General features: G+C 52.4%; 15 protein-coding genes and 1 non-coding gene across 16 annotated transcripts; 7 read left to right on the forward strand and 9 right to left on the reverse strand.

The window, feature by feature from the left end:
* Positions 1 to 316: 316 nt before the first annotated feature.
* PUNSTDRAFT_71713 (Utp21-domain-containing protein) lies at positions 317 to 3,883 on the reverse strand (the record flags this gene model as incomplete). Its single annotated transcript, XM_007385476.1, has 14 exons — positions 317 to 636; positions 700 to 904; positions 959 to 1,104; positions 1,157 to 1,260; positions 1,313 to 1,500; positions 1,559 to 1,750; positions 1,810 to 2,049; positions 2,103 to 2,344; positions 2,405 to 2,591; positions 2,639 to 3,050; positions 3,101 to 3,230; positions 3,284 to 3,404; positions 3,455 to 3,555; positions 3,607 to 3,883. The coding sequence occupies 14 exons, from the start codon at positions 3,881 to 3,883 to the stop codon at positions 317 to 319; spliced, it is 2,865 nt and encodes a 954-aa protein (XP_007385538.1).
* Positions 3,884 to 4,312: 429 nt separating this feature from the next.
* PUNSTDRAFT_135932 (uncharacterized protein) lies at positions 4,313 to 4,930 on the forward strand (the record flags this gene model as incomplete). The annotated part of the gene is made up of 3 exons (XM_007385477.1): positions 4,313 to 4,369; positions 4,422 to 4,479; positions 4,533 to 4,930. The coding sequence occupies 3 exons, from the start codon at positions 4,313 to 4,315 to the stop codon at positions 4,928 to 4,930; spliced, it is 513 nt and encodes a 170-aa protein (XP_007385539.1).
* Positions 4,931 to 4,998: 68 nt separating this feature from the next.
* Positions 4,999 to 6,444, reverse strand: PUNSTDRAFT_135933 (uncharacterized protein; the record flags this gene model as incomplete). The annotated part of the gene is made up of 7 exons (XM_007385478.1): positions 4,999 to 5,305; positions 5,360 to 5,585; positions 5,638 to 5,758; positions 5,812 to 5,919; positions 5,970 to 6,071; positions 6,163 to 6,290; positions 6,351 to 6,444. The coding sequence occupies 7 exons, from the start codon at positions 6,442 to 6,444 to the stop codon at positions 4,999 to 5,001; spliced, it is 1,086 nt and encodes a 361-aa protein (XP_007385540.1).
* A 233-nt stretch (positions 6,445 to 6,677) lies between these two features.
* On the reverse strand, positions 6,678 to 7,452 carry PUNSTDRAFT_135934 (uncharacterized protein; the record flags this gene model as incomplete). The annotated part of the gene is made up of 3 exons (XM_007385479.1): positions 6,678 to 7,080; positions 7,131 to 7,198; positions 7,249 to 7,452. The coding sequence occupies 3 exons, from the start codon at positions 7,450 to 7,452 to the stop codon at positions 6,678 to 6,680; spliced, it is 675 nt and encodes a 224-aa protein (XP_007385541.1).
* A 1,294-nt stretch (positions 7,453 to 8,746) lies between these two features.
* Positions 8,747 to 8,829, forward strand: PUNSTDRAFT_t71. The gene has a single exon. It is a non-coding gene; the product is annotated as a tRNA-Phe (tRNA).
* A 117-nt stretch (positions 8,830 to 8,946) lies between these two features.
* On the reverse strand, positions 8,947 to 10,280 carry PUNSTDRAFT_104845 (XAP5-domain-containing protein; the record flags this gene model as incomplete). The annotated part of the gene is made up of 6 exons (XM_007385480.1): positions 8,947 to 9,027; positions 9,092 to 9,286; positions 9,339 to 9,359; positions 9,414 to 9,512; positions 9,597 to 9,918; positions 10,006 to 10,280. The coding sequence occupies 6 exons, from the start codon at positions 10,278 to 10,280 to the stop codon at positions 8,983 to 8,985; spliced, it is 957 nt and encodes a 318-aa protein (XP_007385542.1). The 3' UTR covers positions 8,947 to 8,982.
* A 67-nt stretch (positions 10,281 to 10,347) lies between these two features.
* Positions 10,348 to 11,901, reverse strand: PUNSTDRAFT_144772 (transport protein particle complex subunit; the record flags this gene model as incomplete). Its single annotated transcript, XM_007385481.1, has 5 exons — positions 10,348 to 10,426; positions 10,482 to 11,216; positions 11,267 to 11,506; positions 11,559 to 11,756; positions 11,833 to 11,901. The coding sequence occupies 4 exons, from the start codon at positions 11,899 to 11,901 to the stop codon at positions 11,097 to 11,099; spliced, it is 627 nt and encodes a 208-aa protein (XP_007385543.1). The 3' UTR covers positions 10,348 to 10,426; positions 10,482 to 11,096.
* A 225-nt stretch (positions 11,902 to 12,126) lies between these two features.
* Positions 12,127 to 13,822, forward strand: PUNSTDRAFT_104854 (AAA family ATPase; the record flags this gene model as incomplete). Its single annotated transcript, XM_007385482.1, has 6 exons — positions 12,127 to 12,242; positions 12,313 to 12,343; positions 12,397 to 12,702; positions 12,755 to 13,067; positions 13,117 to 13,354; positions 13,405 to 13,822. Exons 2-6 carry the CDS (start codon positions 12,341 to 12,343, stop codon positions 13,820 to 13,822), a joined length of 1,278 nt encoding a protein of 425 aa, XP_007385544.1. The 5' UTR covers positions 12,127 to 12,242; positions 12,313 to 12,340.
* A 68-nt stretch (positions 13,823 to 13,890) lies between these two features.
* On the reverse strand, positions 13,891 to 14,940 carry PUNSTDRAFT_70545 (S-adenosyl-L-methionine-dependent methyltransferase; the record flags this gene model as incomplete). The annotated part of the gene is made up of 5 exons (XM_007385483.1): positions 13,891 to 13,968; positions 14,019 to 14,451; positions 14,504 to 14,600; positions 14,667 to 14,845; positions 14,903 to 14,940. Coding segments are annotated over 5 exons (825 nt in total), but the record flags the coding sequence as incomplete, so codon positions are not given.
* A 164-nt stretch (positions 14,941 to 15,104) lies between these two features.
* On the forward strand, positions 15,105 to 17,633 carry PUNSTDRAFT_127035 (P-loop containing nucleoside triphosphate hydrolase protein; the record flags this gene model as incomplete). The annotated part of the gene is made up of 17 exons (XM_007385484.1): positions 15,105 to 15,202; positions 15,259 to 15,311; positions 15,362 to 15,481; positions 15,536 to 15,657; positions 15,713 to 15,779; positions 15,836 to 16,072; positions 16,144 to 16,307; positions 16,357 to 16,513; positions 16,567 to 16,596; positions 16,654 to 16,676; positions 16,728 to 16,733; positions 16,789 to 16,831; positions 16,888 to 16,989; positions 17,037 to 17,115; positions 17,163 to 17,371; positions 17,433 to 17,605; positions 17,628 to 17,633. The coding sequence occupies 17 exons, from the start codon at positions 15,105 to 15,107 to the stop codon at positions 17,631 to 17,633; spliced, it is 1,689 nt and encodes a 562-aa protein (XP_007385546.1).
* A 401-nt stretch (positions 17,634 to 18,034) lies between these two features.
* Positions 18,035 to 20,102, reverse strand: PUNSTDRAFT_45709 (N-myristoyl transferase; the record flags this gene model as incomplete). The annotated part of the gene is made up of 9 exons (XM_007385485.1): positions 18,035 to 18,157; positions 18,207 to 18,482; positions 18,535 to 18,865; positions 18,915 to 19,085; positions 19,139 to 19,255; positions 19,304 to 19,395; positions 19,446 to 19,573; positions 19,603 to 19,663; positions 19,713 to 20,102. The coding sequence occupies 9 exons, from the start codon at positions 20,100 to 20,102 to the stop codon at positions 18,035 to 18,037; spliced, it is 1,689 nt and encodes a 562-aa protein (XP_007385547.1).
* Positions 20,103 to 20,258: 156 nt separating this feature from the next.
* Positions 20,259 to 21,250, forward strand: PUNSTDRAFT_114725 (vacuolar ATP synthase subunit D; the record flags this gene model as incomplete). Its single annotated transcript, XM_007385486.1, has 4 exons — positions 20,259 to 20,420; positions 20,519 to 20,711; positions 20,764 to 21,013; positions 21,067 to 21,250. 4 exons carry the CDS (start codon positions 20,259 to 20,261, stop codon positions 21,248 to 21,250), a joined length of 789 nt encoding a protein of 262 aa, XP_007385548.1.
* Positions 21,251 to 21,287: 37 nt separating this feature from the next.
* PUNSTDRAFT_135943 (ribosomal protein L24) lies at positions 21,288 to 22,140 on the reverse strand (the record flags this gene model as incomplete). The annotated part of the gene is made up of 4 exons (XM_007385487.1): positions 21,288 to 21,296; positions 21,511 to 21,786; positions 21,839 to 21,951; positions 22,125 to 22,140. 4 exons carry the CDS (start codon positions 22,138 to 22,140, stop codon positions 21,288 to 21,290), a joined length of 414 nt encoding a protein of 137 aa, XP_007385549.1.
* Positions 22,141 to 22,264: 124 nt separating this feature from the next.
* Positions 22,265 to 23,304, forward strand: PUNSTDRAFT_114726 (uncharacterized protein; the record flags this gene model as incomplete). The annotated part of the gene is made up of 4 exons (XM_007385488.1): positions 22,265 to 22,992; positions 23,047 to 23,107; positions 23,172 to 23,239; positions 23,289 to 23,304. 4 exons carry the CDS (start codon positions 22,265 to 22,267, stop codon positions 23,302 to 23,304), a joined length of 873 nt encoding a protein of 290 aa, XP_007385550.1.
* A 253-nt stretch (positions 23,305 to 23,557) lies between these two features.
* On the reverse strand, positions 23,558 to 25,493 carry PUNSTDRAFT_135945 (DnaJ-domain-containing protein; the record flags this gene model as incomplete). The annotated part of the gene is made up of 8 exons (XM_007385489.1): positions 23,558 to 23,738; positions 23,794 to 24,253; positions 24,301 to 24,633; positions 24,688 to 24,837; positions 24,889 to 24,941; positions 24,990 to 25,258; positions 25,332 to 25,370; positions 25,437 to 25,493. 8 exons carry the CDS (start codon positions 25,491 to 25,493, stop codon positions 23,558 to 23,560), a joined length of 1,542 nt encoding a protein of 513 aa, XP_007385551.1.
* A 190-nt stretch (positions 25,494 to 25,683) lies between these two features.
* Positions 25,684 to 26,879, forward strand: PUNSTDRAFT_135946 (small nuclear ribonucleoprotein; the record flags this gene model as incomplete). The annotated part of the gene is made up of 7 exons (XM_007385490.1): positions 25,684 to 25,722; positions 25,777 to 25,893; positions 25,945 to 26,166; positions 26,233 to 26,296; positions 26,349 to 26,431; positions 26,483 to 26,614; positions 26,667 to 26,879. 7 exons carry the CDS (start codon positions 25,684 to 25,686, stop codon positions 26,877 to 26,879), a joined length of 870 nt encoding a protein of 289 aa, XP_007385552.1.
* Positions 26,880 to 27,186: the final 307 nt, after the last annotated feature.

Genomic DNA, 27,186 nt, shown 5'->3' on the forward strand with positions numbered 1-27,186 from the left:
AACCACGTATTTGTACCGTGTCAATGCCGCTATGCAGGACTCGACTGATTACATGCATAACCATGTCTCTCTCTATGACCCGCGCTGGCCGAATCCCAATTGAATGCGTTTTCGCAGCCAATCGCGAATTCTGAGCAGCGACTGTCCATGTGTCGGAGTGCAAGACCATGTAGAAGCCAATCCGGCGGGGCTTAGATTTAATGGCGCAGCGGAGTACGAACCCATGTTTCGGTGAGTGAAAGCGGCTGCAGAACTCCGACGGATGCAAAAACATGATGTAGCAACAAGAACGCCCCATGCAACGTATGCGCGTACATTACATAGTATCGCGAACGAAACCCAAGGTTCCGGCGCTGCATTCTATGAGCTCTAGTATTCGCTCACTCTCTCGCCGCTGGACGCTCCTAAGCTCCGCCAACGTGTCCAACAGCTCAGCGTTGGCGATGATGACATCGCCGTGCATACGCAAAAACACGTTTTGCAGTGTCTGCACGGCTTCAAAGTCACGGTGGGACCGTAAGCGGCGGATGAGAGCGTGCAGAAATTGCCGTATGGCGTCCAGCGACGTGAGCTGCCTCAGTTCCAGATCAACCGCAGCAGGGGACAGCGTCTTCGCGTACGTGAAGAGATCCTCATCTGAGAATGCACAAGCGCGTTCGATCAGCTCGAGATAGCATGCTAGGACATGGAATCGCGCACATATGCCCTCAGGATCTTCCGCTTCCAGCTTTTTGTAGAAGATGCTCTCGGACTGTGCGGCTGCCTTCTCCAAGCGTCGGGTAGGCTTCTTTTCTGCTGCCTCCGGTTTCTCGATCGCGAACCGGTGTTCAACGCCAGGCAATGTGGGCAGGAAGAACGGCGCCTTTTCCGGTGCTTTGGGTGGCTCCTTTGGCTTATTGCGTTGCTATTACGATGCTCGGATCAAATTATGCGGTAACCACCACGTGAGACCACGTACTTGAATGACCTCGAGGTTCAGTAGCGTCTGCCACCTTGACCGAGGGAGCAGAGTCAAAGTGACGAGTTCCTCTCCGATTTGGGGCGGCGACATGAACACGTCCGTCGAGTCTTGCGTCACCGTCAGTGCACGAAGGCCATCCAACGCTGGCATCCAGTCAGTTATACCCTTGGAAACGTAGCAAATTTATTCGCGAACCATCGTCCTCTGTGTAATCTTGGACGCTAGGCAGTGCAACGTCCGGAATCTCGTCCTCAACCGCTGAGCGCAGGGACACTTCCGAGAATTGTGCGCGGTTTGCCCTGTAGGCGATAGTCAGAGAAGCGCGAATGGAAACGAGTTCTGCAACCATACCATAGATAAACGCCCACGCTATCGACGTGACTTGTAGCCAAGAACTCCCCAGTAGGAGAGAAAGAGATGCTTGTTGCGATGCTCGAGGTGCGGAAAGCGTCGATGCAACGACCGGTGGGCACGTCGAACGTCCTGACCACGGAGTCCAACGACGTGGTGATGAGCCAACGTGAGTCCGGAGAGAAGGTCTGGAGATCAAGGGTAAAATGAGCCATGAACCGGGCGAACAGATGACATGGTGCTTACGACGTCCAGCACTCTGCCTCTGAAGCCGCCTAGCTCACGGACGACCTTCCGCGTTTCGATGTCAACCACACGTACGACTAGGTCGTCGCAGACCACGGCGATCAGACCGCTGTCCCGCTGTAAGCTGATCGACACGGCGGCGGTGGGAAGAGAAAGGACGGTCTCGAGCTTAGTCGTGTGAAAGTCAAAGAACTAGAAACGACGGCCCAAGGTTAGCATCCCGCTCAAGAGATATCTTACGCATGACCCACGTTTACTGTTCCATCCAAAGTACTCGCAACAACTACTCGGTTGAGGGCATCGCTAGCTAAACCGGTAATGCAGCGTTGGTTGCCTTTGTCCTTCTTCGCGGCAGTTTGCGAATTGCCTACAGGATAGGGCCCTACGTCGAACGTCTTCCGTTTAAGGCCTGACTGCATGTTCCACATGCTGATGGCACCAGTGGACGACCCAATGATGGAAAAGTTTCCGCATCCGGAAACGCACACGGCCTACGCCGATCGAGGGTGAACAAAGATATCGCTTGGGCGAGAATGCTCCCTACCTTAACACTGCCAGTCGGACCTTTGGGTCTGGCCTGGTCGTCAGGCAGCGTGCTGAAGGAGTGCTTGCCTACTCTCTTGTTAAGTACGGACCATGATCTCGCGAACGTCTCATCAGCATGAGAGGTGACGACATCATCCCAGTCCTTCGACCTTGTTGTCGAAAATGATAAAGAGGTTACCGGCGAGAATTTTAGTGAAGATAGGGGTATGGAAAGATTGGTAGCTTTCTTCGAAAGCGAACCTGGACCCGTGCGCGAGTACGTTAGCAACCGCGAAAGAAGGTGTTGAGTGACTGCCTCACCTTGGCTGAATTCAAAGCTACGGGCGTCGCGTACAACACTTGTACAACGCAGTGTCCGATCCCGGCCTGCGGTGAGTAGTTGTTTTCCATCATCTCCGTAGAAACGGATAAGATGCGGAGGTGCGTGGTGACCTGAACGGAACTTGAGAAGCCTGGGAGGAGCTGTCGGCGAGTCAAATAGCCATTGCTGTTGGTCGTCAGAAGGAGACACAGTCGCGGTAGAACATATCGCACCTTCAAACTGTTATCTTCACCAGAGCTGAGCAACACCGGTTGTCCAGGTATCCATTCCAAGGCAGTAACAGCACCATCGTGGGCACCGCGGACGACGTGAAGGAGTCTGCCTCCGGCGTTGAGATCCCACAACGCTATGTGTCCTGAGGATGATGCGCTGGCCAGTATAGGTTCACCGTCAGAGCGGAAGCTCAAAGCGCGCACACCGCCTGGGCCGGCTCCGTCCATGAACATACGCATTAGACGCTCGTCTGAGCGGACGTCATATACAGATATCTCTCCAGACGAGAAACCGACCCCGACAACGTCGATGGCAGGAGACTGGGTAAGAGATGCAATGGCGGCGGGGTTATGCACGACAGAGGCCGGTAGAGTAAGCATGTTTGAAGCGGAAAATGTATGTATGAGAGTTCTGAGCCGAAATTGAGCACAAAATCAACAGGGACCGATACAGTAACTCACTGTGTGCGAATGTTCCATAACTGCATAGAACCTTCACTGCTCGCAACCAACACCTTGTTCAAGTATGTCGCAGGATGAAGTAATGTCGTCGCTGTAAATCCCGGAGAGAACTCGATAGATCCCTGTAGTTCTGGATCACAGTTGAGTGAAATCGACGGCAACAGCGTAGCGTATGGGACTAACCCCCGTCTTCGGTATTCCATACGCACATTCTGTTGCCATCTTCGGAAAGGCCGAGCAGTTGCCCGCCAAAGATCAGCATGTCCGAAATCGTGGACCCCAACGGGTTCGTCATACGAGCCACCTGGCAAGTGTTGAGCGATGACCGTAACTACTGCAGCGAGAAACACATACTTCCCGCCCCCGGATGTACTTGATCACATGCGGCCCTGAGGATGCCCATACGGCATCACCATCGAGTAGGATACTTGTTATCGGTGTCTCCGTCTCAGGCCCTACGAAATGAGCGATGGGAGCACACTTCGGCACAGCTGTTACTCACTTACCGACGAACAGTAGCCCCATCTTTCCACCCTCCCATAATGCCCAGCTACGCCCAAGGCACGTCAATATATGAACTCTTGGTCCGTCCGTGGCACCCTTGAAGCTTCTGGTTTGGAGTGCAAATGGTACATGGTTCGTAACAAGACCGAGAGCGCGGAATGGTGCGAAGATCCCAGGCTGTTGCGATTTTGTGGGTCGGTTTTCTCTGGAGGTTTTGACCCGTTTCCGAGGACGGATATCCGTATTCGCGCCGGTTTCCTTGAGCAACGTTGCGGCCATTTATCGTTGAATTGCACGTCCGGCAAGGTACAAGATCAAGGACTCAAAATTTACGAAAAAGGAAACCCCTCGCGTTGACTGGCGCCCCTCTCCTCTTCATGGCAGACGCGTCCAACGCGTTTATCAAAGGCACTCTAGCAACATGCGAGCCCGTCTCTGATTAACTAGCAGACGACTTCACTCATGCTCATACTCGACATACAGCGCTAGCATGTGCTGCAGGCACTACCTGTTATGCCACATACAAGCGAATACCTCCAACAGCCCTAGCGGTGCAGTCCGGTGTTAATGGTGCCATAGTTGGTGCTACCTTCTTCGGTGTGCTCAAAGGAGACCGCGAACATGTATCCGACAGCTGACTATTTGCAAGGGATACGGGAGTATCTCGTCATTCCGTTGTTGCAATCCGTAGCTTCCAGCGAAACTAGCATGCCATCGTCCGAGCCTAGTACCGTGCCAACGTGGTCCGAAATCCGAACACAGAACGTACGTGGTTATTGTGACTCATTGGCATGGATTGCACTCACATTAGCAAAAGTTGCGAAGTACGTTCCTCAGCGGGGCAGCGACGGGTGGCATATGGAACTCCTGGAAGCGTATGCGTCTCTTTATCAATGATCCTTCATGTTCCTTACATGAACATGCACAGGTGGTCCTCCAGGAATGATTCCGGGCATGGTTACCGGAGCTCTCATCTGCACTCTAGTGCAGCTGAGCTACAACGAGCTTCAAGTGCGCCGGCTGATGTTCCTCTCGAGCCGACTACAGGAATTACCTCCGGCTATTTCCCACACACCTAGCCCGGCTTTTGACGCTGGGCAGGCGGCCCTGCCCTCCGCCTCGTCATCGTTCTCAAGTCCCTCTCCTGGGAAGCGGTCGTTCTGGGAATCTACACTTGACACGCTTGGCAAGACAGGCATGTTCCATCGGATATCCAATGAGGAATACCTTGCTCGGCTGAAGATTGAAAGAGACACCGCGCTACAACGAATAGAAGAGCTTGAAGCTCAGCTTGCCAAAGACCATTCGCAGAGCAAGCCGAGATGAATCAATCCGCCGATGTTTTGGAATAAACTACCCGACTGTCATACCTATAGCTAGTCGCTAATCATTCTCTAATCCTTTTCTGCACTACTCGACACATTTGCCTTCACGTTTGATGGCGCAAGACAAGTGCGAACAACCCCTTTGCCATCTTTATCGAAGCCTCCCACGGCGTAGCATAACGCCGAGTCATCATCCGTGCCTACGCCGCAGACGCAGAAGCAATTGACTTTTTCCATGCCGATGGTGTTCGTCGTCCAGCGCCGATCAACGGAGAAAAGTTCTTCGCCTGTTTGCGGCGCTTTCTCTGTCATGGTATATAGCGACACAGAACCCAACAGTGTGCACGTCAGGAATGAATCCCGACCGGTGAAGGCTCTGTCCCCGCGTTTCTCAGCATGCCATCATCCTTTGGAACGATGATGGACCTACATGCCAACTATCGGTCCTTCTGCCGCTTGCACGCACATGGCTTGATCCTTCAACCCGTCCCATTTGCGGCTGCGTTTCTTCTTTGCATGCTTCGAGAGTCTGTCCGTTCCCCCGATCCAAACACGGCCATCCGCCAAGCCGGCGATGAGCACAGCGTCCTCTGACATCGCCGTACATTGAATGAAAGGCGGCGACAACGATACTCCCGGTGCCGAGGGTGTCGATGCTGCAATGCGTCAGTTAAGATATCGTCAGATGAGATTGATTCCTAAGCTCACAGATGTCAAGTCTGGAAAGTATCGTGCCTTGCGTGAAATCGAAGTGCAAGAGCGCGCAGTCGTAGCCGCCGCTGATTAGCTCACTAGGTCGGTTTGGAATGAATTTGACAGTGCTGCATATCTAGAAGTCCGCGTAAGACATCAGGTTGAAGGGCCGGCATCCAACGAACCCACATTCTGATGCCGGGTCTTCATACGCATGACTTTGTGGGTTGACAGTTCAACAGCTCCAACGGATCCCGCGTCTGTGCTGAACGCTAGGTATTTATTGGTAAGGCTGAGCTAGCTAGCGTGAGCTAGACAAAAGCAAATGTGCGATTGCTGGTACCCACCTCGTTCACATTGTCGTCCTCGTCTTCTCCTAGTTCAAGAATAACCTCTGCCTCGCCACCGTTTAGCACCAGCTTGTCGCTGTCTAAGGACAAAGAATATGCCTGAGGGAGAATCCGTAAGGAGAAAGGGGTTTCTGGTGTTCATCCAACGTGCCTTTCGCCCTGCTGCAATCCACAATTGCAAGCCAGTTACTCCCTCAGCATTGTCGCTCGACCCAGGACGACGGGCGATCTGCACGGAAGAAACATCTGTGCCCAGCCCGCGCACGGCTTTGAGGACCCGCGGGGAGGACACGGAGTAGATGCGCAAAGTTCCGTCATCTGCGATCCAACAGTCGATACAATAGCACAGTGTAGGAGCGCAGGAGGCAACCAACTCACCACCGCCGACAAAGAGGTGATTTAATTGATACGCTAGGTATGACACTGGCGCTGGCGTCGTTCGATGCGTTCCACTGCTAGGGATCTCGTTCATGTCCAATAGATGACACAGCCAGCCTGGGAATCCTCGCGCATCAGGCGACCAAGGCAAGGCGATATGAGTTGAGGTCTAGAGAAGCATATTCGTGTCGAATGCGGATGAGTCCCAATATGGACATCCCTGTCATTTTCCCTGCCACGCAGGCGCGAAGTCGCATAATGTACAGATTAATTTACTACACGATCCGGTTCCGATTGGTGTAATTCGTCTCAATGCCGTGATAATTCCTAGTAAAGGCTGCGCTTGCCGTTGAGGCCACCGGTGGCACCAGTGGTGGAGATGCGTGCCTCAGCATCCGCGATTGTGTCGCAGGTGATGCTGGTTCCGGGGGAGTTGACGAGAGGAAGAGCGACGCAGCTCAGGCCTGCGGCGCACGGGCTGAGCAGGCGCTGGCCACCGACACACTGCGACAACTGTCCGTTGACACACTCCGTCTGGCCGTCGGTGCACGGAGCATCGGCGGTCAGGGAGGCGAACTTAGCGTTCAGGGCCTGAGCGTCCTTGCCGTTTTGCAGGGTGAACTCGGCACGCTTCTTCTCCTTGAGGATAGAGCGCTTTCCGGTAACCCCACCGGTAGCGCCTGTGTTAGCAATGCGCTGTGCCGCATCAGCGTCCGTGGAGCAGGTGATGCTGCAGGATGTTGTCAGTTCTGCAGGGATCGTCTTTTCGATAGAATTTACCTGGTACCGGCCGAGTTGACGAGAGGCAAAGCGACACACTTCAGTGTCGCCGCACATGGGAACGTGACCTACATGCAAACGATGAGCAGCGTTCGGAATACAATATGAGAGACCTGACAAATTTCCCGTTGGCGCATTGGGCGAACTGGCCTTGGACACAAGCGTTCTCGCCGTCCGTGCATGCGGAGCTCGGAGTGAGGGTCGCAAACTTCGCGTTCAGAGCCTGTGCGTCCTTGCCATTCTGAAGGGTGAAGGCAGCGCGCTTCTCCGAGGCAGCCACGAGGAAGGGGAGAACTGCAATGGTAGCAACAGTGAAGCGCATCTTGACGGAATTATAATGGGGCGTTGGATGGAGACGTAGAGATCGTTGGATCGTGAAGTGAAAAGACCAGTTGCGACTTGCGCGAGAAGGAAAAGACGGGTGTTGGGAATGAGCAACCGGGCTGGAGTATTGATGCGCAGGTCCCCCTGCTTTAATACCGCCCGATCGCTGGCCCGGCCATTTTCGCCAGGGCTCTCAGGGTTCCGGTGATGGAGAAATGCAGCGACTCCAAGAGAGGAATGTTTGGATGGGTCATTCGATCATGCGCTGGGCCAGCATGTGGAGGAAGCACCAACAGAATAAGGCTGTTCTAGTATGTGACGCTGATGGATGCAGGCGAGACAGAGAGAACGGTGATGTCGGTCGCCAGGAAAGACCCTTCGACGGGGGCTGTGACATCTATACACTCAGTGCTTCAGCCACTGGAGTGCACGATTGAAAACCAACGCACTCTTCGGATCACATCAGTTGTCTGTAAAGCGTCTTACTGCGTTTTGGATGAGCGCAGACCCTATAAGCTACTCTTGACGAGCGTAGGGACCCTACCTAGCATTATGTCTGGATCTCGCATGAGTAGTATCATCAGCATCGCGCTGGACCATAGTGCAGGGATTGTGTATCTGTTGCGGTATTTAGATGTCGCTGTTTTCGTCGGTGCGTGATGTGGAATGGGCTTCTTCATCTGACGGCAAAGAGGCCCGAAACAGGTTTTGAGATGATTCTATATCTTCCATGAGTGCCACGAGTTTAAGCTTTGCCCCTCCGCCAGGTTTATACTTGCGCATTGCCTCCACCTTGGGAAACACGCGAGGAACAATTCGATCGAAACTCATTCATGGGTGCGCCACTTGCTTGATGAAATGCACGGTCCTCCATATTCAAGCGACCTTGAAAAACGTAGGCACACGTTGACTGTCGCATACGGCAGCTCCCGACGGCATGAGATTATCCATGCATTGAGACCGCGTAGTCAGCCAGTCCGTTGTAGAGTACAGAAAGAGGACGTAACGAGCAGTAAACAACAGCGGGGGGTGGGAGATGTGGGGAAGTTCTGACACTCTCGGCGCCATCAATGAGAGCGAGAGAGCTCTTATGCCGCCCAGCATTCGTGTTCGCTAGCCGAATCGCCTCATCCAGCGTCGAGCGCTCTTGGAGGACGGGCACTGTCTTTGAAAGCTGCGGTGAAGGACAACACGGCGGAAAATTGGAGGTTTATATACGAAGACTTTCACGTGACCGCTGTATCCCATCAGTGTCGGACGATTATTTAGACACGGCGGCTCATTCGGACATCGCCGGGATAGCTCAGCTGGGAGAGCAACAGACTGAAGCCTTGGCGCCTTCTGGAGGTCCCGTGTTCAATCCACGGTCCTGGCATTTTTTGTCTCGTTTGCACCATCATCCATGGGATAATACACCAGCCCGCCGAAGGTCCACTTCAACTGGGTGGACCGCATTACTAGTCGAACGACTTTGTGTTGAAGCACAGATGCAGTCATAGAGGGGCTATGTACAAAGTGGATTTGGCCCTCATGCAATGGTATATTTTCCGTAGTCTTTCTCAGGATCGTATACCTAACGACAGATGACGACTCGGAATGAGGCTAAGCAGACGAGGAAGCACGGGCGAGTTGCTCACCTCCCATCGCGAGGCTGGGAAAATATGTTTGTTCCTCTGATAGTAACTTCGAGTCACGACCTTTCCGGCATGAGACTCGTCCTTCTCAACCGTGGCGTCGGCGAGCATGCGGACATCGTCATGCACGTCGAAATTGAATAGAGGCCCAGATTTTCCGCGAGCTTTGTTGATGATGAAGTCGTAAAATGTGTAGTGCTTTGACAGAATCAGTTGACCGCATGATGGGGTCCCTCCAGCGAAAACGCACATGAGGTATAATGAGATCCTCCTACAAACGAACTCATCAAGATGACGAAGGACCGACTGCATCGTCTATACTCACCTTCACGTACATGAGGTTATCAGCGCTAACAGAGCGAAGCTCCGGAAATTGCTGGCGTGCCTTCTCCAAGAAAGTGCCGATTTCGTCCCCCTTCTTACACTAGTGAAGAGTGAATCACAGCGAGGTACCGGTACAACTAACGATCAACTTGGGTGCGCGACCTGAGCGACGTGGAAAACTCACCATCACGCTCTTTCGGTGGCCGCTTCCATCCCAGAACGAGTACACGATCTCAATGTCCTCGTTCTTGAGTTCTTCCTGTTTGCGTAGCCACTCCTGGCGCAGCCGTTCTCGCTCCCGGCGCTCCGCCTCCTCGCGCTCACGGTCCGGAAGGAAAGACGTGTCAGCCAGGGGGTTCTTCCGGAGCTTAGTGCGCTTCGTAGGTTGAGCACTGTCGGCGTCGCTGTCTTTCGGCAACGGTTCGTCCCCTTCATCGTCGTCCAGGGCGAATGACAACGTTGACTTCCCAGCCTTCTTCCTCTTCTTCACTTTTTTCTGCTCATCTCTAAGCACACACTAACCGTTGTAAGCTTTCCATCTTTTGAACGCAGGGTGATCTTGGGGAGGGGAGGTCGAGGGACAAGTAACTCACTTGAGTTCGTTCGTCTTGGCCGCCTCTCTGGCTTTGGCTTCTTCAATCTCCTTGCGCCGCTGCTGAAAGTCCTCTAGCCGCACAAGACCGACCGTGTGCTTCTTGAGAGAGTCCTCCATGGAATCATTCTGGCCAACGAATCGGCTCGACGACGGTCGAGCCTTCTCGGTCTCGTTGATGAGTTGCTGCTTTTGGCGCTGGAACTCCTCGCGCATCTTGTCGCGTTCTTTCTCCAACGCGTCCTGGCGACGGGCTTCAGCTTTGTTGTCGGACATATTGTGTAGTGGTTTGCGGATGGTGGGGTGAGGGCAAGTCGTAACTTCACTCACACTACCGGCGCGCGTCGCCGAGTCGCGACCTCCTTCCTCCGACCATGGTCCACGTACTGGGTGTGCTGTTGCCGGACCACCAGTTGGCTAGAGTACGTGACGTTGCCATCTATCTGAGCTTCTAGGGAGTCGACTAACATTCTGCAGTATGCCCTCACCCACATTTACGGGATTGGCAGGACAACCGCACACCGCATATGTGCCCGCCTGCAAATACACAACACTGCCAAAATGCGGGACCTTTCAAGAACGCAGATCACAGCGCTACAAGCATTACTCTCTTCTCCATCCACTGCACCAGCCCCTCCTCGTCTACCACTAGCCGGCCCTTCGTTCGTTCCGCCTCCCGCCTCTACGCCTCTGCAAAAGCTCCCGCAGCCGATTCCAGTGGCGGTCAAGGACAATAAGAATGGGAGAAGCCACGACCTCCTTCGGAACCTCAAGATATTGTCCGAGCTCAAGAGAGAGGTCCGGGAGAACATTGCGCACCAGCGCAAGATCGGCAGCTACGTCGGTTTACGGCACTCCATGGGGCTTCCTGTCAGGGGACAGAATACACAGTCCAACGCGAAGACAGCGAGGAAACTCAACAGAATCGAGCGTTACGCCTAGCTCTGATCCGTGTATGTGGTTACCCGGGGTGAGAGTTCTGAGGGTAGGGAGGTGGTTTATCAAGCGTATGAATCGGCAACTTGGCAATGGCGCGTGCCGACTCCAGTTGAAGCAATCTCATTTATCGTACACGTTCTAATCGCTGTGCGTCTAGTCATCACCGACTGGAACCTCCTCCTCCAGATATTTGATCAACTGAACTCGTATCTCCGTTGCCTCATCCCCTCGGAGCACATCGGACAGGAACTCTGCCTTGACCTGCATTTGAACCTGACAATACATGAGCACATGAGTCAAAGCGTATATGCGGGGAACTGCACCATTTCTAGTGATCCCCTCAAAACCCCGCATAGGACATTGCTGAACCACAGCCCGCCCTCCAGCGCTTCTTCTGGGAGCTCCACAAATTCCGCCAGCGGGTTCTCATCGAATGTCAAGACGAAAGATGCCCCCGAAGCCCCTGGCTGCAATGTTGGGGCGCCCGTCCGAGGCGAAGAAGGCGCAGGGAGGGCGGCGTGAGTTACGGTTGGGGTAATGTTGAGGAAAGCTTTGAAACCAATCTGTGATGCGGGTCAACATATATTTTAGAGACGGTTGGAGCAGGGCCCCGACCTTGGCGATGACCTCTCCCACTTCACGGAAGTCCGTGCATCGTCCCAGGTTACTCCTCGCGAGGAAATCCTCGATAAGTCGAGTGCCGATGTTATAGCCCATCTTCTCCAGCTGTTTGTTCACTTCCGCATAGTCTTCATAGTCCTGGATGAGTTGAACGACGAGAGCGCCATACGTGAGGGCAAAGAGTTCGGCATTCTGTGACACAGATCTGGGGGTTAGATGCGGGTCACTGAACTGTGCAGGGAGAGTGATACAACGGACGTGCACGTACGATTTTCTCCGTGCGTCCTCTCCATATATCCTCACCGATCGCCTTGTATTGTTTGCTTGTCGACGCCATGGAAAGGCAACACAGGAGGTTGAGACTATATGCTGTTGTTGGATATCGAGTATAAGTGGCAGAGCCGCATCAGCAGTTACGCGAACGCGCTTGAGACGCGGCACCGAGCCTCTTGAACTCGAACGCGACATTTTCGACCAGCTGGCCGGTTAGACTCGCGTGAATCATCCTTACGAATAGAAGTCCACCTCGTCAGTGATAACACGCGTACGCCTCGCAATGAACGATGGAGTCGCGCCAGCAGGCCAGGCTTCTGCCACAGTAGCAGTGGCGCCTGCTGTCGACGCAACTGCCAATGGTGGAGGGGCCCAGTGGCCCCTGCAGGGATTCGCGACAGACAAGTGCGTAATTTCATTTCAGTGTACGGGATTTGTATATGGATATGATTGCTCACAACTTCCCGAAGCACAGCCCATACTTTCAAGCCGGGTTTGGACTGATGGTAGGTGCGAACATTCTGTGACTGTGCTGAAGACGTGCTCAAGATGGTTACAGGGCGTCGGCGTCGCTCTCGGAGCAGCTCGTCAAGCCGCTATGTTCGGGCTGACAGCCGCTCGTAGACGGCTGCTGGTCTCTCTCGAAATGAACAACAAGGACCGCGCGTATGCGTGGTTCTTAGGATGGATGGCCAACAACTCCAACCTAGCGGCGAAGTCAAGGGCCAGTACCTGGCTGAGAAGCCATGAGCTCAGTGTATCTACCGTCTTTGAGCAAGGCCAGAATCGGGCTTCCTTCTCTGGCTTTGATATTACAGCAGGCCCTGGCATGCACTGGTTCAGGTATCGCGGTGCCTGGATGCAGGTAAGCGATTTTCACCGTAATGGTAAGGAACCCATCCGACTGTTCGTCGCAGGTGAAGCGGGAGCGAGAGACTCGTGCTACGAATATCAGTACCGGCGTGCCTTGGGAGACTGTTACGATTACGACGCTCTCTCGGGACCGCGATCTTTTCCTTCAGCTGCTCTCTGAAGCAAGGGATCTTGCAATGCAAGGGAACGAGGGCAAACTATCTGTTCATATCCCGGACAGCACTCGCTGGCGCCCATTTGGCCAGCCAAAACGGAAAAGACCAATCAAGAGTGTTGTGTTAGACGACGGTGTAGCTGAGAAAGTGGAGCGCGACATACGCGCATTCCTCGACCGCCGGCAATGGTATGCAGACAGAGGTGTGGACGTCGTTCATATCATACGCCCAATGCTTAGAGGCCCTATTAGGCATCCCGTATCGTCGAGGGTATCTTCTTTACGGTCCTCCTGGCTCGGGGAAATCGTCTTTTATACAGGCAATCGCAGGCGAACTCAACTATGACATATGCATCTTGAATCTCTCGGAACGTGGTCTAGGCGACGATAGGTTGTTCCACCTCCTATCGAACATACCGGAACGGAGCATCGTTCTTATCGAAGATATCGACGCTGCGTTCAATAAGCGGGCCCAGAGTAACGAAGACGGGTAGGTTACACCCTCTTCCGGCGGGTCTCCGATTAATTCGCCTCCTGTAGATATCAATCCTCCGTGACATTCTCGGGATTTCTGAACGCTCTTGACGGCGTAGCTTCCAGCGAAGAACGCATAATCTTTATGACCACCAATCACATACAACACCTCGACCCTGCTCTGATACGCCCCGGTCGAGTAGATGTGCCCATTTTGCTAGACGATGCTAGTCCTTCCCAAGCCAGGCGTCTGTTTACTCAATTCTACGAGGACGGAGAAGGTATAAACAGCGTCATATCAGAAAAGGAGGAGCCGCTTGACCAGGAGCAGCTTCGCGCGTTGGCCAGCTCGTTGGAGGCTCAGGTCCGGAAAGCAATGGACAACGGTAAACGGGTCAGTATGGCGGCTTTGCAGGGTCTCTTCATTCTCAATGGCCCCCGTGCGGCGGTATCGAAATGCTCGAGCTTGTTTGCACAACGATAGATGGAGTTAATACAGTAAAATATCCATGCAACAACGTCCCTTGGTGCACTCAGTACACGCGCCCCGCCTCAGAAAATCGCTTTCCGTTTTCGACCAGTATACTTGGAATCGTGAGGTACCGACTCCTTCCCTCGCCTGCGATATAGCTGGATCAAAAGTAAGAACGATATTCCCCAAATGCGCCATGACACTTCACCTCCTTCTTCTTGAGAATCCAGTCTTTATCTTTGACCGATTTCCGTTTTCCGGACCTGTCCCTTCTTTGCTCTCGTGCACGTCTTCTTTCAAACATCGCTTGTGACTGTTCATCCTCCGCCTCTTCGCCTTCCAGGCCTTTGGGTAGTTGGCTCTGACGGCTACCACTCCCAACGTATAACACGAGGAAAACTTTCTTAGCCTTCTTCGAGTTTGGGTAATCGACGACGATTCCACCACCGAACCCGGCTTTTTGAGCGATGGAAGTAATCAGTTGTATCTGATCGTCCGAAGTGGGGTAGAACTGGAGAACAGCGCGGGACGGATTTCGCAAAGCGGAGTATAGGGTGGTGAAGAACCGGGTAAGTCGATGGGGTGGCGACGATGTGGGGTGTGACGTCTCGGCGTTCAATAACCATTGTATGACTGAAATGCTGCAAGCATAGATTATGAGCACCTTGACTGCATTCATTATACGTCACGCACCTGATCGCGCCGTCAAAACTCCCTGGTCGGAAACCAAAGCCTTGGCCTATGTCTTGCAGAAAAAGATCACCCTCAACCTCTCGTTCCAAAGCGACCTCTCCAAGTGAATGGGGTAATAAAATCAATCAGCTCGATGAGCCTCGGCCACAAGGTCTTGACCTACCTAGCATGCTAGGTGATATGTCCACGCCCGTCCATATGTAACCCTCTTCATCAAGGATCTCGCCTGAAAGTCCAGAACCACAGCCAATGTCCAAGAGAAACGCAGGTTCGTCCAGCGGAAGGTTGAGAAGTTCCAAAGCTCGGTACGTCATCTGGGCTTGAATTTGTTGGATGCGGGTACTGTGCATGAACGGTTATCCAAGCTGCCGAGACGCGCTTCAACCCAAAATCACAAACTTCGCTGTATATTTCTTGGCCTCATCGTCTCCGTAATACTGCAATCGGACGACACGGTCAGTCTTTTTATAATATGGAGTGCCGTCGACTTGCAATTTCCGGTGGCGCTTGTAGCTCAGGTCGCGACATCGGTGATTGTGAGAGAGAAAACTAACGCAAGGTGTCGCGCGTCGCACGATCGCTCATACCGCACACTGGCACCATGACAAGCCCCCCAAGCTCGCGCTCATGGGCTAGTCGTATCGAGGCGGTGGCAAGGCAAATATTCCACCTACCGGGGCTTCGCGATGAGCAGGAGCAGTGAGCTATCTGGATCGGATCATATGATAACAAAGGCCGACGATCCATTGATGAAGGGTGATACAGGCGATGTTGGCTGGACAAAATGTTGTCTGCCAGTTTGCAACAGGTGCGTGAAGATCCGGTTATTTGTTCAATATTCCTGTTGATGGTATACAGGGGCAGGAAAATCTATCGTGTACCAGATCCCGGCGCTCTTATCACGAGGCATGACGTTAATCGTCCTCCCTCATATTGCTTTGATCAAGGATCAGCTTATGCATTTGCATGACCTGAATCGTTAGTGTCTTCCAGCAAACAGGATTACGCGCAGCTCACAAGAATTGATCACAGTAAAGAATCAGGTGGAGGCGATCGCCAACGGACTGACCGACAATGTGCAGTATCACCAAATCATTGCCAAACTCTCGCAGGTTGATTACAACGGATGCATCATCAAGATGCTGTATATTTGTGTAAGTATTTCATTGATGCACATATGTATATTATATGTTAACTGATGCAGAGTAGCCCGAGCGATTCGAGTCGCCATCGTTCAGGGACATCGTAAAAAAGCTCATCAATGAGCAGCTCATTGGTGAGGGGTATTCACCATGCATTCATGTTTCCTACGATACTCAACTGCTGTGACAGCTAGGATTCATTTTGATGAAGCCCATTGCATGCTCGACTATGCAACACAAAGGCAGGACTTTTGTGCATGCTGTAACAACATCATGCTGATACTGTACCTTATTGGAAGGCCTGCATACCACAATGCAGAGACATTTAACCTATTTCAGGGTATACCCAAATCATTGACATCCGCCACTATACTACCAAGTTCTCTGGTCAAAGTAGTCAAGCTTTTAGGCATACCACTAGACGCAGGTGTGATCACTCAAATTGACAAGGTGTAGATGCTTAGATGATTGGCCTAGAATCCTTTGTTCATTTTTCAGCACCACTTTACCGCCCAAACCTGCAGTATGCTGTATATCCTAAGACTGCAGATCCCCAGAACCCATGCAAGTCTAAAGAACGTGCATCACTAGAACACATGGCCAGGCTCATCACTGGGGAACTCTCAGATGCCACTGGTATCATTTTCTGTTCAACCACTGAAGTCAGTTCAGATGTTAGTCACTCCGAGAATCACTTTTACTAAAATATAGAACAAGGAGACCAATCAGGTTGTGGAAGCTCTTGAGGATATCACCCATGGTGCTGTAGCGCCAAGAACCTATTATGCAAATCTACCAGGACAGGTAAAGAATATCCGACATGAAATGTGGTCTGAGGGAAAACTCAAATTGCTTGTGGCAACAACTGGTAAATACTCATTTTATATGTTTTGCTATCTGGTCATATGTTGACTTGCCTAGCAATTGCATTAGGGACCAACAACCTTGAAGGTATGTGGAACACCTTGGATAAACTGTCTTTGTTGGTTGACAATATATTCCACTCAGTCCAATATGTGATTCATTGGAAAGTGTGTATGCTAGTTCTTATCTTAGTTTCACTGATATTTATTATCTCACAGATTCCAGTAAGTGCACTCACCACAGGGTTTTGCATGTCTAAGCACCAGAATGATATCACAGAGATCGCTGGAGGCATATTACCAAGAGAGTGGCAGAGCTGGCAGTCAGTACAACTATCATGAGAGATCAGAGGACCTCTGACTTATGAAACTGTCACAGGGGATGGAAAGCCGGCAAGGTGTATCTTATACTTTGCACCAGAAGATGTTCCAACCGTAGCTTTCCTACTCCATGAAGCATCTGAAGAAAATCACAAATCTTGTATGTTCCCATGTTCTATCAATGGTGTTGCTACTTGGGCTCAATAGGTTTTGTAACTCCCTTAGTTTGTGCCATGGTTGAGTATGCAATTGAACACAGGTTTTGCAGAGTGAAACAGCTGGGAAGGTGTGCAATTCTCTTGATATAACACCTAATCTGATCTATGATTTCAGCTACTTCCAGGGTACAAGATCAGGGGTTCAATGGTTTGCACATGAAGTTGGTGAAGATTTCCAATGTGGTCAATGTGACACATGCTGCAGGCGGTTGTCCAGTGCATGTCCTCACGATATCTCGTTGTTGGCATGGCAAATTATCCAAGCCATGACAGAAATAGAGGATAACAGTCATATCCCTAATGGCCTTAGCCTCAAGCAATGGTGTATGTATCCAATTCATATATGATCATTTGCCAATCTCATGTCAGCGGAACACGACTCTAGCTCACCTCCTGCTGAAGGATGAACCCCGCAGTGAATATGGTCCATATCTAGCATTGGACAAGTTACATGCATTCAAGGATAAGTGTTCGCAGTGGGCATACACTGAGACTGTGAGAGACAAGGCATGCACAGTCTTTGGTGCAGGTGAAAAACCTGCCAATATCACACAAGAGGTGTGCTGTTATTCATTCACAGTACTAGCTGATCATTCAACACTCAATTTCATGACACAGGAGTTACAGATGATCCTCTTGAAGTTGATGGTGGCTGGAGAATTGCAGCTACATGTCCATCGACCTGTATCAGGTTCACACCCGACAACCACTTATCTACGATTCAAGGTATCACGTCAACACCGGCAAATTGGAGCCGGTCAAAAGCCATTGTTGTTTGCCCTAAGATGGATCACACCAAAGCAAGTTCCCCGAAGGAACAGAGCTTATGTGCTTTTGGTATCCAGGAAGCCTCATAACCGGAGGAGTGCTTAGCCCCCTGGAGCAAGTCAAAGCTGCGGTCCCTCGCGTATTACTCAGCTCACATTGTTGCCCCATCGTGCGATTGCATTCATGTGTAATCCTATTCCTTGAGTACTCCAGAGGTAATCACAACATGACCAAACCGACCCCGCTTCCAATTTTCTTATCTCCGAGCGCATTGACTCCCGCCAACGGCGAGGTTCTCCAGTTGTACAGATAGTAATTGAGTAGGCCATCGCCTTGGCCGAACTGCAGAGGTTCAGCATTGATGCCTAGCGGAAAGTGAATGCATACGAACCTTTTGCTCTGATAAGAAATCCACATTATCCATAAGTGTTAGTGCGTTGAAGACGTCGAACTTGGCTTGGTCGGCGATGATCAGCGCATCACCAACCAACTCGTTCAAGCGCTTTTTGAGCCGACCACCCGAGTCCCCGTCTGGTAGGAAGGCAACATCAGTTGCGTAATAGAACAGATACGCCACTTCGAGTAGGTTATGCTTCGGGTTGTCGATAATCGTCGATGGAAGAAAGTAGAACGAGAAGAAATCCGTGATTTTGTGCGTCTCCGGGTTCTAACACGCACTCGGTTCAGTGCGTATGTCGCAACTGGGTTTGACTACATACCTCGACCACATACGTCCAGGTGACCTGATCCGCCCTCCTGCCTGCGAACGGCTCCGCTTTGTGTCCAGTTCCCTTCCCGCTCAGGAGATGGTGACGAATGTCGTCAAGCGTCATCAACACCGACAAATCGAACCGTTTCATATACCTGGCGTATAGTTCGGCCACTTCAGGAACGTCGGCTTCCTCCATTTCACGTAAACCATGCCCTGCTAAGTGCGGCGAGGTTGGTAACTTGTTCAACCTGATCATCCGCGCGAGCGTCATATTCCGCGGTACGCCCATGAACTTCACGTCGACAAGCTTCGGTACATTGAGCGATCGGTGAAAGTATCTGGCCCATTATTCAGTGGACGTTACTGTTGGGATGACGTGGTAAATACCTGCAAGTCGTCACTGGAGTGGGTAGAAGGACGCCAGCAGTGTACACAGCTTGGAAGATGCCCTTCAGGTTACATTGGCGGGTCACTTCCTTGATCAATACAGGCGCCAGTCGCTTTGAACGAAGTTTCTTATGAACGCATAGATAGTTAATTTCGCTTGCGTGTATCAGGCTGTTGGTTTACGCTTGTCAGCACAGGCCGACGTGGACAGATATCTGGCATACTTGTCTCGAACGCGCATCGTTACAGGAACCCCCGAGATGAATGCAACGAGCTTCTTGTTGGACGCTACACGTACGCCGATATGCCACTCCTTGTGATATCCAGGCGGCATGAGTGCCCTGCGGTATTTCAGGTAGATCGCAGGCGTACGGAGGTACAGAACTCACCATCGCAGAAACTCAGGGCTATAGAGAAACCGGAACGCCGCGTTGGGATCCTCGACGTAGTGGCCAGAAAGTAGTTCATGCAATTCGTTCAACTGCAACCCACCTTAGACCAGATCAGAGTCGATAGTAGCAGAGTTCTTACCTGCACAGAATCGCTGATATCCATAAGGGACCACGTGAAGTCTTTGGGCAATGGGTACGGTTCTTGCCTCACTTCCTCGCGGGGTTTCGGGGGTTCGATGTATCCATCAGCAAGCGGAGGCTCCTCGCCTGCACGATCATAGTGTGGGGTCAATGACATACATCATGGACAGTAACTCTGACCCCACCGAGTTGGGGAACCGGTTGTGTGCCCCAGAACTGGGGAACTATGAGTTGAGGCTTTTCGCAACAGAAGCCGACTACGTACTTTATGATCGCCCGCATCTTTCCTATTCTTGCCCCCGATACCAGCCTTCCCTTTCAGCACGTCCATAATCTTCATTTGATCTAACGCTTGGCGCACGGTCTCCTCGTTTACATCCGCACTTTCTCCTTGCTCAGCGCGTACTTTCTCGAGCACCTCTTCTACAACGGACTGAGGGATGTTAGACCCGGGCCGCAACGCCTGGAGCGCTTTTGCCGCCTTGGATCTCTTCTTTTTCTTCTTTTTCGACGACGACGATGTGGATGGTTGATTGGTAGCATTGTCGTGGACTTCCTCGGCCTCGGAGCCTGACGAAATCTCGTTCTCCGCTCCTTCGGCGGCGAGTCCCGCGCCTTCCTCAAGTTCAGCCTGGGTGGACTGCAATGAGGACATGTCGAGACGAAGGGAGTAGAAGAAGGATCGCAGTTAGATCTGACATCACGCGGCTGGTGGTTCCGGCTGTGTTCGCCTGTTACTTACACTGTCGCTACCGGCTCTCTGCCTTTGTTATCTGTTGCAGAACGCCGAGATACACGTACTCTTGCAACGATGTCAGGGACTGGCCCAAGAGAAAACATATTCCCAACGCGGATGGCGTTGACGAACACGAAGCTCCGGCTGAAGGGCGCGCAGACCGGTCATTCTCTCTTGGCGAAGAAGCGAGACGCGCTCACAACACGATTCAGGGCAATCCTGAAGAAGGTCGACGAGGTTTGTTCCTCTCAATCAATGTTCATATAGGATATCCCCCCATCAAGTTACAACGTTGTATTCTCCGCATGAGCTGACATACGTTTCTGTTCTTGAAGGCGAAACGGAAGATGGGCAGGGTGATGCAACTAGCATCATTCTCGATGGCGGAAGTCACCTATGCAACCGGAGATATATCATACCTCGTCCAGGAGCAAGCAAAATCAGCGACATTCAAGGTGAAGGCAAGACAGGATAATGTTTCCGGTGTTATCCTGCCCGCCTTTGACGTGGATAGGGTGCCCGGTTCAGGTCCGTCCCACGATTTGTGGCCCCATCCCGTTTCATGCTGATATGAATGTAGACTTCAACTTGACTGGTCTTGGCAGAGGTGGTCAGAAGGTTCTTAAAGCGAAGGAGGTGTACGCGAAAGCGGTTGAAACTCTCGTCGAATTAGCATCGCTCCAAACAGCATTCACCATCCTTGACGAGGTTATTCGCGCTACGAACCGACGAGTGAACGCAATCGAGCACGTCGTCATACCAAAATTAGACAACACGATCAAGTACATCATGAGCGAATTGGACGAAATGGATCGCGAGGAGTTCTTCCGGTATATCATGCATTCCGACTATTACGAGGCACTTTCACTCACGATACATGTAGGTTGAAGAAAGTGCAGGGGAAAAAGAAGCGTGACGCCGAGGCAGAGGCAGCGAGGAAGGCACTCGAGGGCGAGGAGGATGGAGGACGGGGCAACATCGACCCAGGGAGCATCGAACAGCTCAAACTTGGGGAAGATGCGCCGTCAGACTTGCTCAACGCGAAGGACGAAGATGTCATCTTCTAACGCGATCCTGGTCGATGCACGAAATCGTCGCTCTCTTTCACGCATTCTACGACTCATTCGATATCATATGAGAAACAATTCATCAAGCAGAGCTGAGACGCGGACGCGATATCATGGAACATATCCTCATGGTCGGTAGGGGTGCATACATACATGGATGTATTTTGCGTGCAGATGCGAAGAACCAGATGAAAAGAACGATGCTTACTATTGGCATCACTCAATAAGGCTTGACCGACAAAGATAGGATAAAAACTCACGTCGGTCATCTCGACATCACCGCCTGCGTTCTTCTTGCGATCCTTGCGGTCAAGAATTGCTCGCCTGTCCTTGTCGAGCTTGAGGGTGGTGACGACGACCTTCGACGGGTGGATGCCGATCGAAGCGGTAGCGCCGTTCGACTTGTCCCTCTGGACGCGGTCGACGTAGATGACCCACTTTTTGCGGTACACCTGAGTGACCTTGCCCTCACGGCCTTTGTACTTTCCCCGAACTATCCGAACCTCATCGTCCTTGCGAATGGGGATTGATCGGGTCTAATGCAGCGTCAATTGCGATGTTCAAAAACGTCCTTTCGCGCTGACATACGTTGTGCTTGCCGCGGAGCTCCTTGGACAAGGGAGCCGACATGATCTTGCGGCGCACGGACGAGGGCGCACCGAAGTGCGCCTTGTGGCTCTTGCGCCGGGACGAGGAGGTGTCTGAATGAGCATATGCCAGCCAAGAGTCAGCAGTCGGTTCGTAAGTCCAGCAAGCACATCCAAGGATTCGACGAGCCATCCATCACAGTGAGACCACATTTCGACACCGTGTTTTCCGCAAGAGTGCACGGGAAGGCTCCGCATACGACCAGACGAGCAGCACTCAGACTAACCGGGGTTGAACTTCATCTTGAGGGCCGTCGAGCAAGGGGAAGGGCTTTACGCTGGACTTGGCGAACCGTGCTTCTCACGCGGGACCACGGTGGCTGTGTACCCCTCTCTCCGCTCGCCCGGTGGTGACGCCGCAATCACCATGTCCACTGACAAGGTCCGGTCTACTAAGCTCAAGTTCAAGGGAGATAAGGGCAAAAAGAAGCGAAAACGCGACGATGAAGACGATGATGGGAGCAATAGTCGAAGGCGGCGCGAGGTGAATGACGACGACAGGGATCCTGACACCTGGGTAATGCCAGAGGATCCGAACGAAATACGCGGGCCAACGTTCATCTTCCAACCCTCTGATCCGTCACCTGTATGCATCACATACGATGCTACGCGCGCGAGGATTATACTCAACGCCCTCGACAAAGACGCCAAGACCGAGGATGACGCCGGGGGCGGACCCAAGCTGCTAGAGCGTATACCGTCAGAGGTATCTCAAGTATGGGTGACCACCCGGGTAGCAGGCTCACCCACTATCAACCTGCGGACTGGAACGGGCGAGGGAAAGTTTCTTTCCTGCGACAAACACGGCATCGTCAATGCCGATTCAGATGCGCGAGGACCGCAGGAGGAGTGGACGCCTGTGCTGCTTCCTGATGGCATGGTGGCGTTCATGAACGTATATGAGAAGTACCTCAGCGTCGACGAAGTTGCTGGCGGGCAGCTGCAATTACGAGGTGACAGCGAGGAGGTCGGGTTTCGGGAGCGCTTCTGGGTGAAAATACAGAACAAGTATAAGAAGGAGGCTACGGAGGAACAGAAGAAAAAGAAGATGGAAGGACACTCGATGGAGCCCTCTATCGATGAGGCGACTACGAAGTGCGTGTCAGCTCCATCTACATTTCGTGCGCCTAACTGAGCGGATGCGTTCAGCCGGATATACCAGTCCTGGGGTGCCGGGAAGGTGGTAACCTCTGGTAAGGACAAGGCCGAGGTACGTCTTGATCCATCATATCAGAACTGGCGCTCAGGCTACTGTTTACTCATGTAATCCTCAGCTTAAAAAGGCTAAGAAAGAAGGCAGACTTGCAGAGGCTTTACTTGACCGCCGCGCAAAGCTGAAGAGGCGAGGTCGCATCTCATGGAATTGGCAATCCTACTGACTGTTGTGTTAGCGACCGTTTCTGCTGATTCCCGCCCGCATGCCGTCCCATATGTTTTGCGTATCTCCTCACGGACTCGTAATATTAATGTTGCTCAGCATCGCTACGGACGGACCAGTAAGCCAGTTTCGACAGTGCCACGAACGGATGCAAGAAACTGAAAATATGCTACTAGGCGACGATGATTATGCGATGGAGTTGTACGATAGCGAATTCGACGACCAGGATATCAGAATGCAATGACAGGAATCATGTTACAATGGCCAGAATGTCATTGTATGCTATGACTCAGGAAGTACTGTTTTGGAATTCGCCTCGGAATCCGCCTCGACCTCGACCCCGACCTCGGCCGCGGCCACGCCACTGACCTCGACCGCGGGCCCGTCCATTGTGATGGGCGTAACTGCTTGTCGGGGAATCGACGGGAGATTGAGTTGGAGGAGTTGGTTGTTGTTGTGGAATCTTCACTTGAGGTGGTGAACCAGAAGCTTGGCGTCCTTGGTGCGATAGCTGTGACTTCGCGCTAGCATATTGTTTGTGCTTCGGCCGAGGGGGTGGCGAGGTTCGCTGCTCCGACTGTCCCCATGCCGCAGAATCCGGGGTGAGTGGCGGGGTAAAGTGGCAGTAGGACATGAGTAAATCTAAGATTTGCTCATATCGCGCCTCGGCGTTGGAGGAGCCGGACCCCAGCAACGACTGTTTGCCCTCTAGAGATACAGCCCAGGACCACGCGTCTCTAGTCTGATGCTGAGGCGAAAGCTTGCTCTCAAGCGCCAGGGCAATCACATCAGGATTGCCAGATTCAAGTGCGAGACGGATGGCTGATACGCCTTCGGCAGGAGCATATAAACTTTGGGAGTCGGAGTCGGCAGGATCGTAATTGTCGAGGAAGTATCTCATGACCATGATGTTTCCAGACCGCATAGCGACGTCGAAAGCCGAAAGACCCCTGGAATTTCGTTCCTCCACCTCGGCATCTATGGAGAGCTTTCAGGAATGCATTGACTCGATGAATATCACATACTGTGAGAATCGAGCCATTGAACGAGTTCCAGATCCCCGCGTTGCGCGGCTATATGCAGCAATGTCTCCCGCGGATCCTGGGGTGGATGATCGACAAAGGCTCCGCAACCGGGTTTAACTTCGCCACCCGATGCGTCGACGTTGTCCTCCCATATGCCTTTCTTGACCTTCGCGGCATCGCCTTGTCGAGCCGCTGCGAAGATCGCTGATCGAATCGATTGCGTGTGTTGTCGTTGAGCGAGGATGGATGCCTCGTTGAGCTTTTTTACTTCCGCTGCATCCTTCTTCTTCTTCGTAGCTTTGGCTTTCTTACGTTCCTCTGCTCTCTTCCGTTCTGGTCGCACAATGAGGAACGCCTGAAACGACAAAAACACGTGCAAAGGCGCACCCTGCTCGCGCTCAACCCTCTCCCGCTCCTTGCGGGCTTCATTCTCTTGCGCTCTACGTTTTGCGGCGGCTGCCTGTTCCTCTCGCGTTTTGCGCAATCTCGCTTGGAATTCTTCGTGAGTTTCTGGTTCCTGTCGGGAGCGTCGAAAATCTACAGATATGGAGTTTGAATCAATAAGGGTGTAAGCCGATGGAAACTCACCGGCGTGTGCGAAACGGCTCGCTCGGCCCTGCATGAGTTCTTCGAACAGGAACCTTGACGTTAATCAGTACCTCGGGTTCCAAGAATATACAACCACTGACATGAAAAAGTCCTCATCATCAGCATCCTCTGACTCATACTCGTCAGAGTAAAAGTCTTCATCAAATTCATAGCCATCGAAGTCATCGCAGAACGATGCTGCGAAGCCTGCGCCATGCGGAAATGGGACATATTCGGGCATGTAGGAATCCGGACGTCGAGATAGGTCCAGGTGTCGTACGAGGGCATTGTACGCCTCGGATAGTCGCTGAAATTGTTCGGTGGCATCCGGGTTGCCCACATTTTTATCGGGATGCGTCCTCAATGCAAGCTATGTAAGTTGAATATATGTTAATTCATATCGCTAAAACGTGAATTGGATGGCCGCGCGAACGCGCATGTACCTGCTTGTATGCAGACTTAACCTGTTCTAGGTTGGCGCCCTATATATAGCACATATATGCGTCAGCCAATGTGGTGAACTAAGGATATCTAAAACACCGATGTACATCCTGTAGACCCAGTGTGGTATATGCCTCCGAGACACGAGCAAGTCCGCGGACCATCGTCCGTAGAAGAGGTAGCAGTCGCGTTCGATGCACACGAAAAACGAGTTCGCGCGGGACGCGTTCAATGAACGTCCGCGCACGTGATGACACTTCCTTTTGGCACCGAGAGCCGCAGCGGGATTGCGCGGCGTACTTAGCTTCGTCCACTACAGCACTTCTTCATCTTGTCACAGTTTTTACAAGCACCATGGGCAGACTTGCGGAGATGCAGCGTAAGCTGCTGGAGGTGCGCTATACGCTTCTACGGCCTTGCGTGCGCTGCTCATCGACTGTATCGCAGCAAATGATGGGCCCAGAGGCGATGGGCGTTGCCAACGCCAATCTGCATTGGTCGGACGAGAAAGTCTGCAGGAACTTCCTCTGCGGAACATGTCCGCATACCCTCTTCACAAATACCGTACGTTCTCAGCCAGATGCTCAGAGAGGGAATGTTCACACTGGCATGTAGAAAATGGACCTTGGCGCGTGCCCAAAATCCCACACGGAGCGGCTGAAGACGGAGTTCCTCGCTGCGAGGGAGGCCAATCCTAGCGACCCCATCTTCCAACGTTTCCAGATGGAGTATGAGTCGAACATATTCTCGTTCGTAGACGAATGCGACCGCCGCATTCGGGCGGCGCACAGGCGATTGGAGAAGACGCCTGAAGAGAACGCCAAGACGACAAACCTGGTTTGTACCCCACGCGAACATATGGTACCATTGGCACTGACGAGCAGTATCCCCTTGTTGATGCAGATGAGGGAAATTGCCGAAATTGAGCTGGCTATCCAAGGCGGTACGGAGAAGATTGAAACGCTTGGTAAGGCTCTATCTCCACCCAACTAGTCTGGTTGACTAACGTGCCGTATCAGGTGAGCAAGGCAAGGTGGACGAGTCGATGAGGGAAATGGCCGCAATCGAAGCTTTGAAATCGGAGAAGGCAGACAAGGAGGTTGTGCTTCGTACTGGATCGCGAACGCAGCAGTGAACTTACCACTGTTTATAGCGGGAGTTGCAACAGCTGACAGACACGTCCGGCGCATCTGGTCACCAGAAGCTGCGCGTGTGTGAAGTGTGCGGTGCATACCTGTCGGTCCTGGATTCCGATCGGCGTCTTGCAGACCACTTTGGTGGCAAAGTGCGCACCATGCCAAAATCGTCTCGGGACTCGTTCTCATGTGTTACCTTAGATGCACTTGGGTTACCACGAGCTTCGTAACATGCTTGCGAAGTTCAAGGAAGATCGTGAAAACCGCAAGACAGCGCCCCCTGCTGCCTCTGCACCGGCTCCGGGTGGCCCACGGCCCAGCGGTGGCGACTACCGAGCCTCCGGTGCTCGAGACGATTATCGTGATAGAGGTTATGACAGAGACAGGCATTCATCATCGCGCGGATACGAGTGAGTTTCCTGCTCTTCACGCCATAGCTCGGTTTCTTGTTTCAATTTCACCATACCATACGTCTTCCCCGCGACTTACGCCATTCGTGCGCTGTCGATCGTGGTCTGATGTTTTGTCTGATGGCACGTTCCTTCGCACAGTGATCGACGCCGCGATAGAGACAGGTCACGGTCGCCAGGCAGGCGAAGACACTGATCACAATCTGGCTGCTGTCTCGCAGCGTTCAATTTAGCCATGGTATGTCTTGCATGCTGCTGCTTTCATGCCGGATAAACGTTGACAAGCCCGATAGCAATGTGATACGTATCGA

This window comes from Punctularia strigosozonata (genome assembly GCF_000264995.1).
Source record: "Punctularia strigosozonata HHB-11173 SS5 unplaced genomic scaffold PUNSTscaffold_9, whole genome shotgun sequence".
Lineage (NCBI taxonomy): Eukaryota > Fungi > Basidiomycota > Agaricomycetes > Corticiales > Punctulariaceae > Punctularia > Punctularia strigosozonata.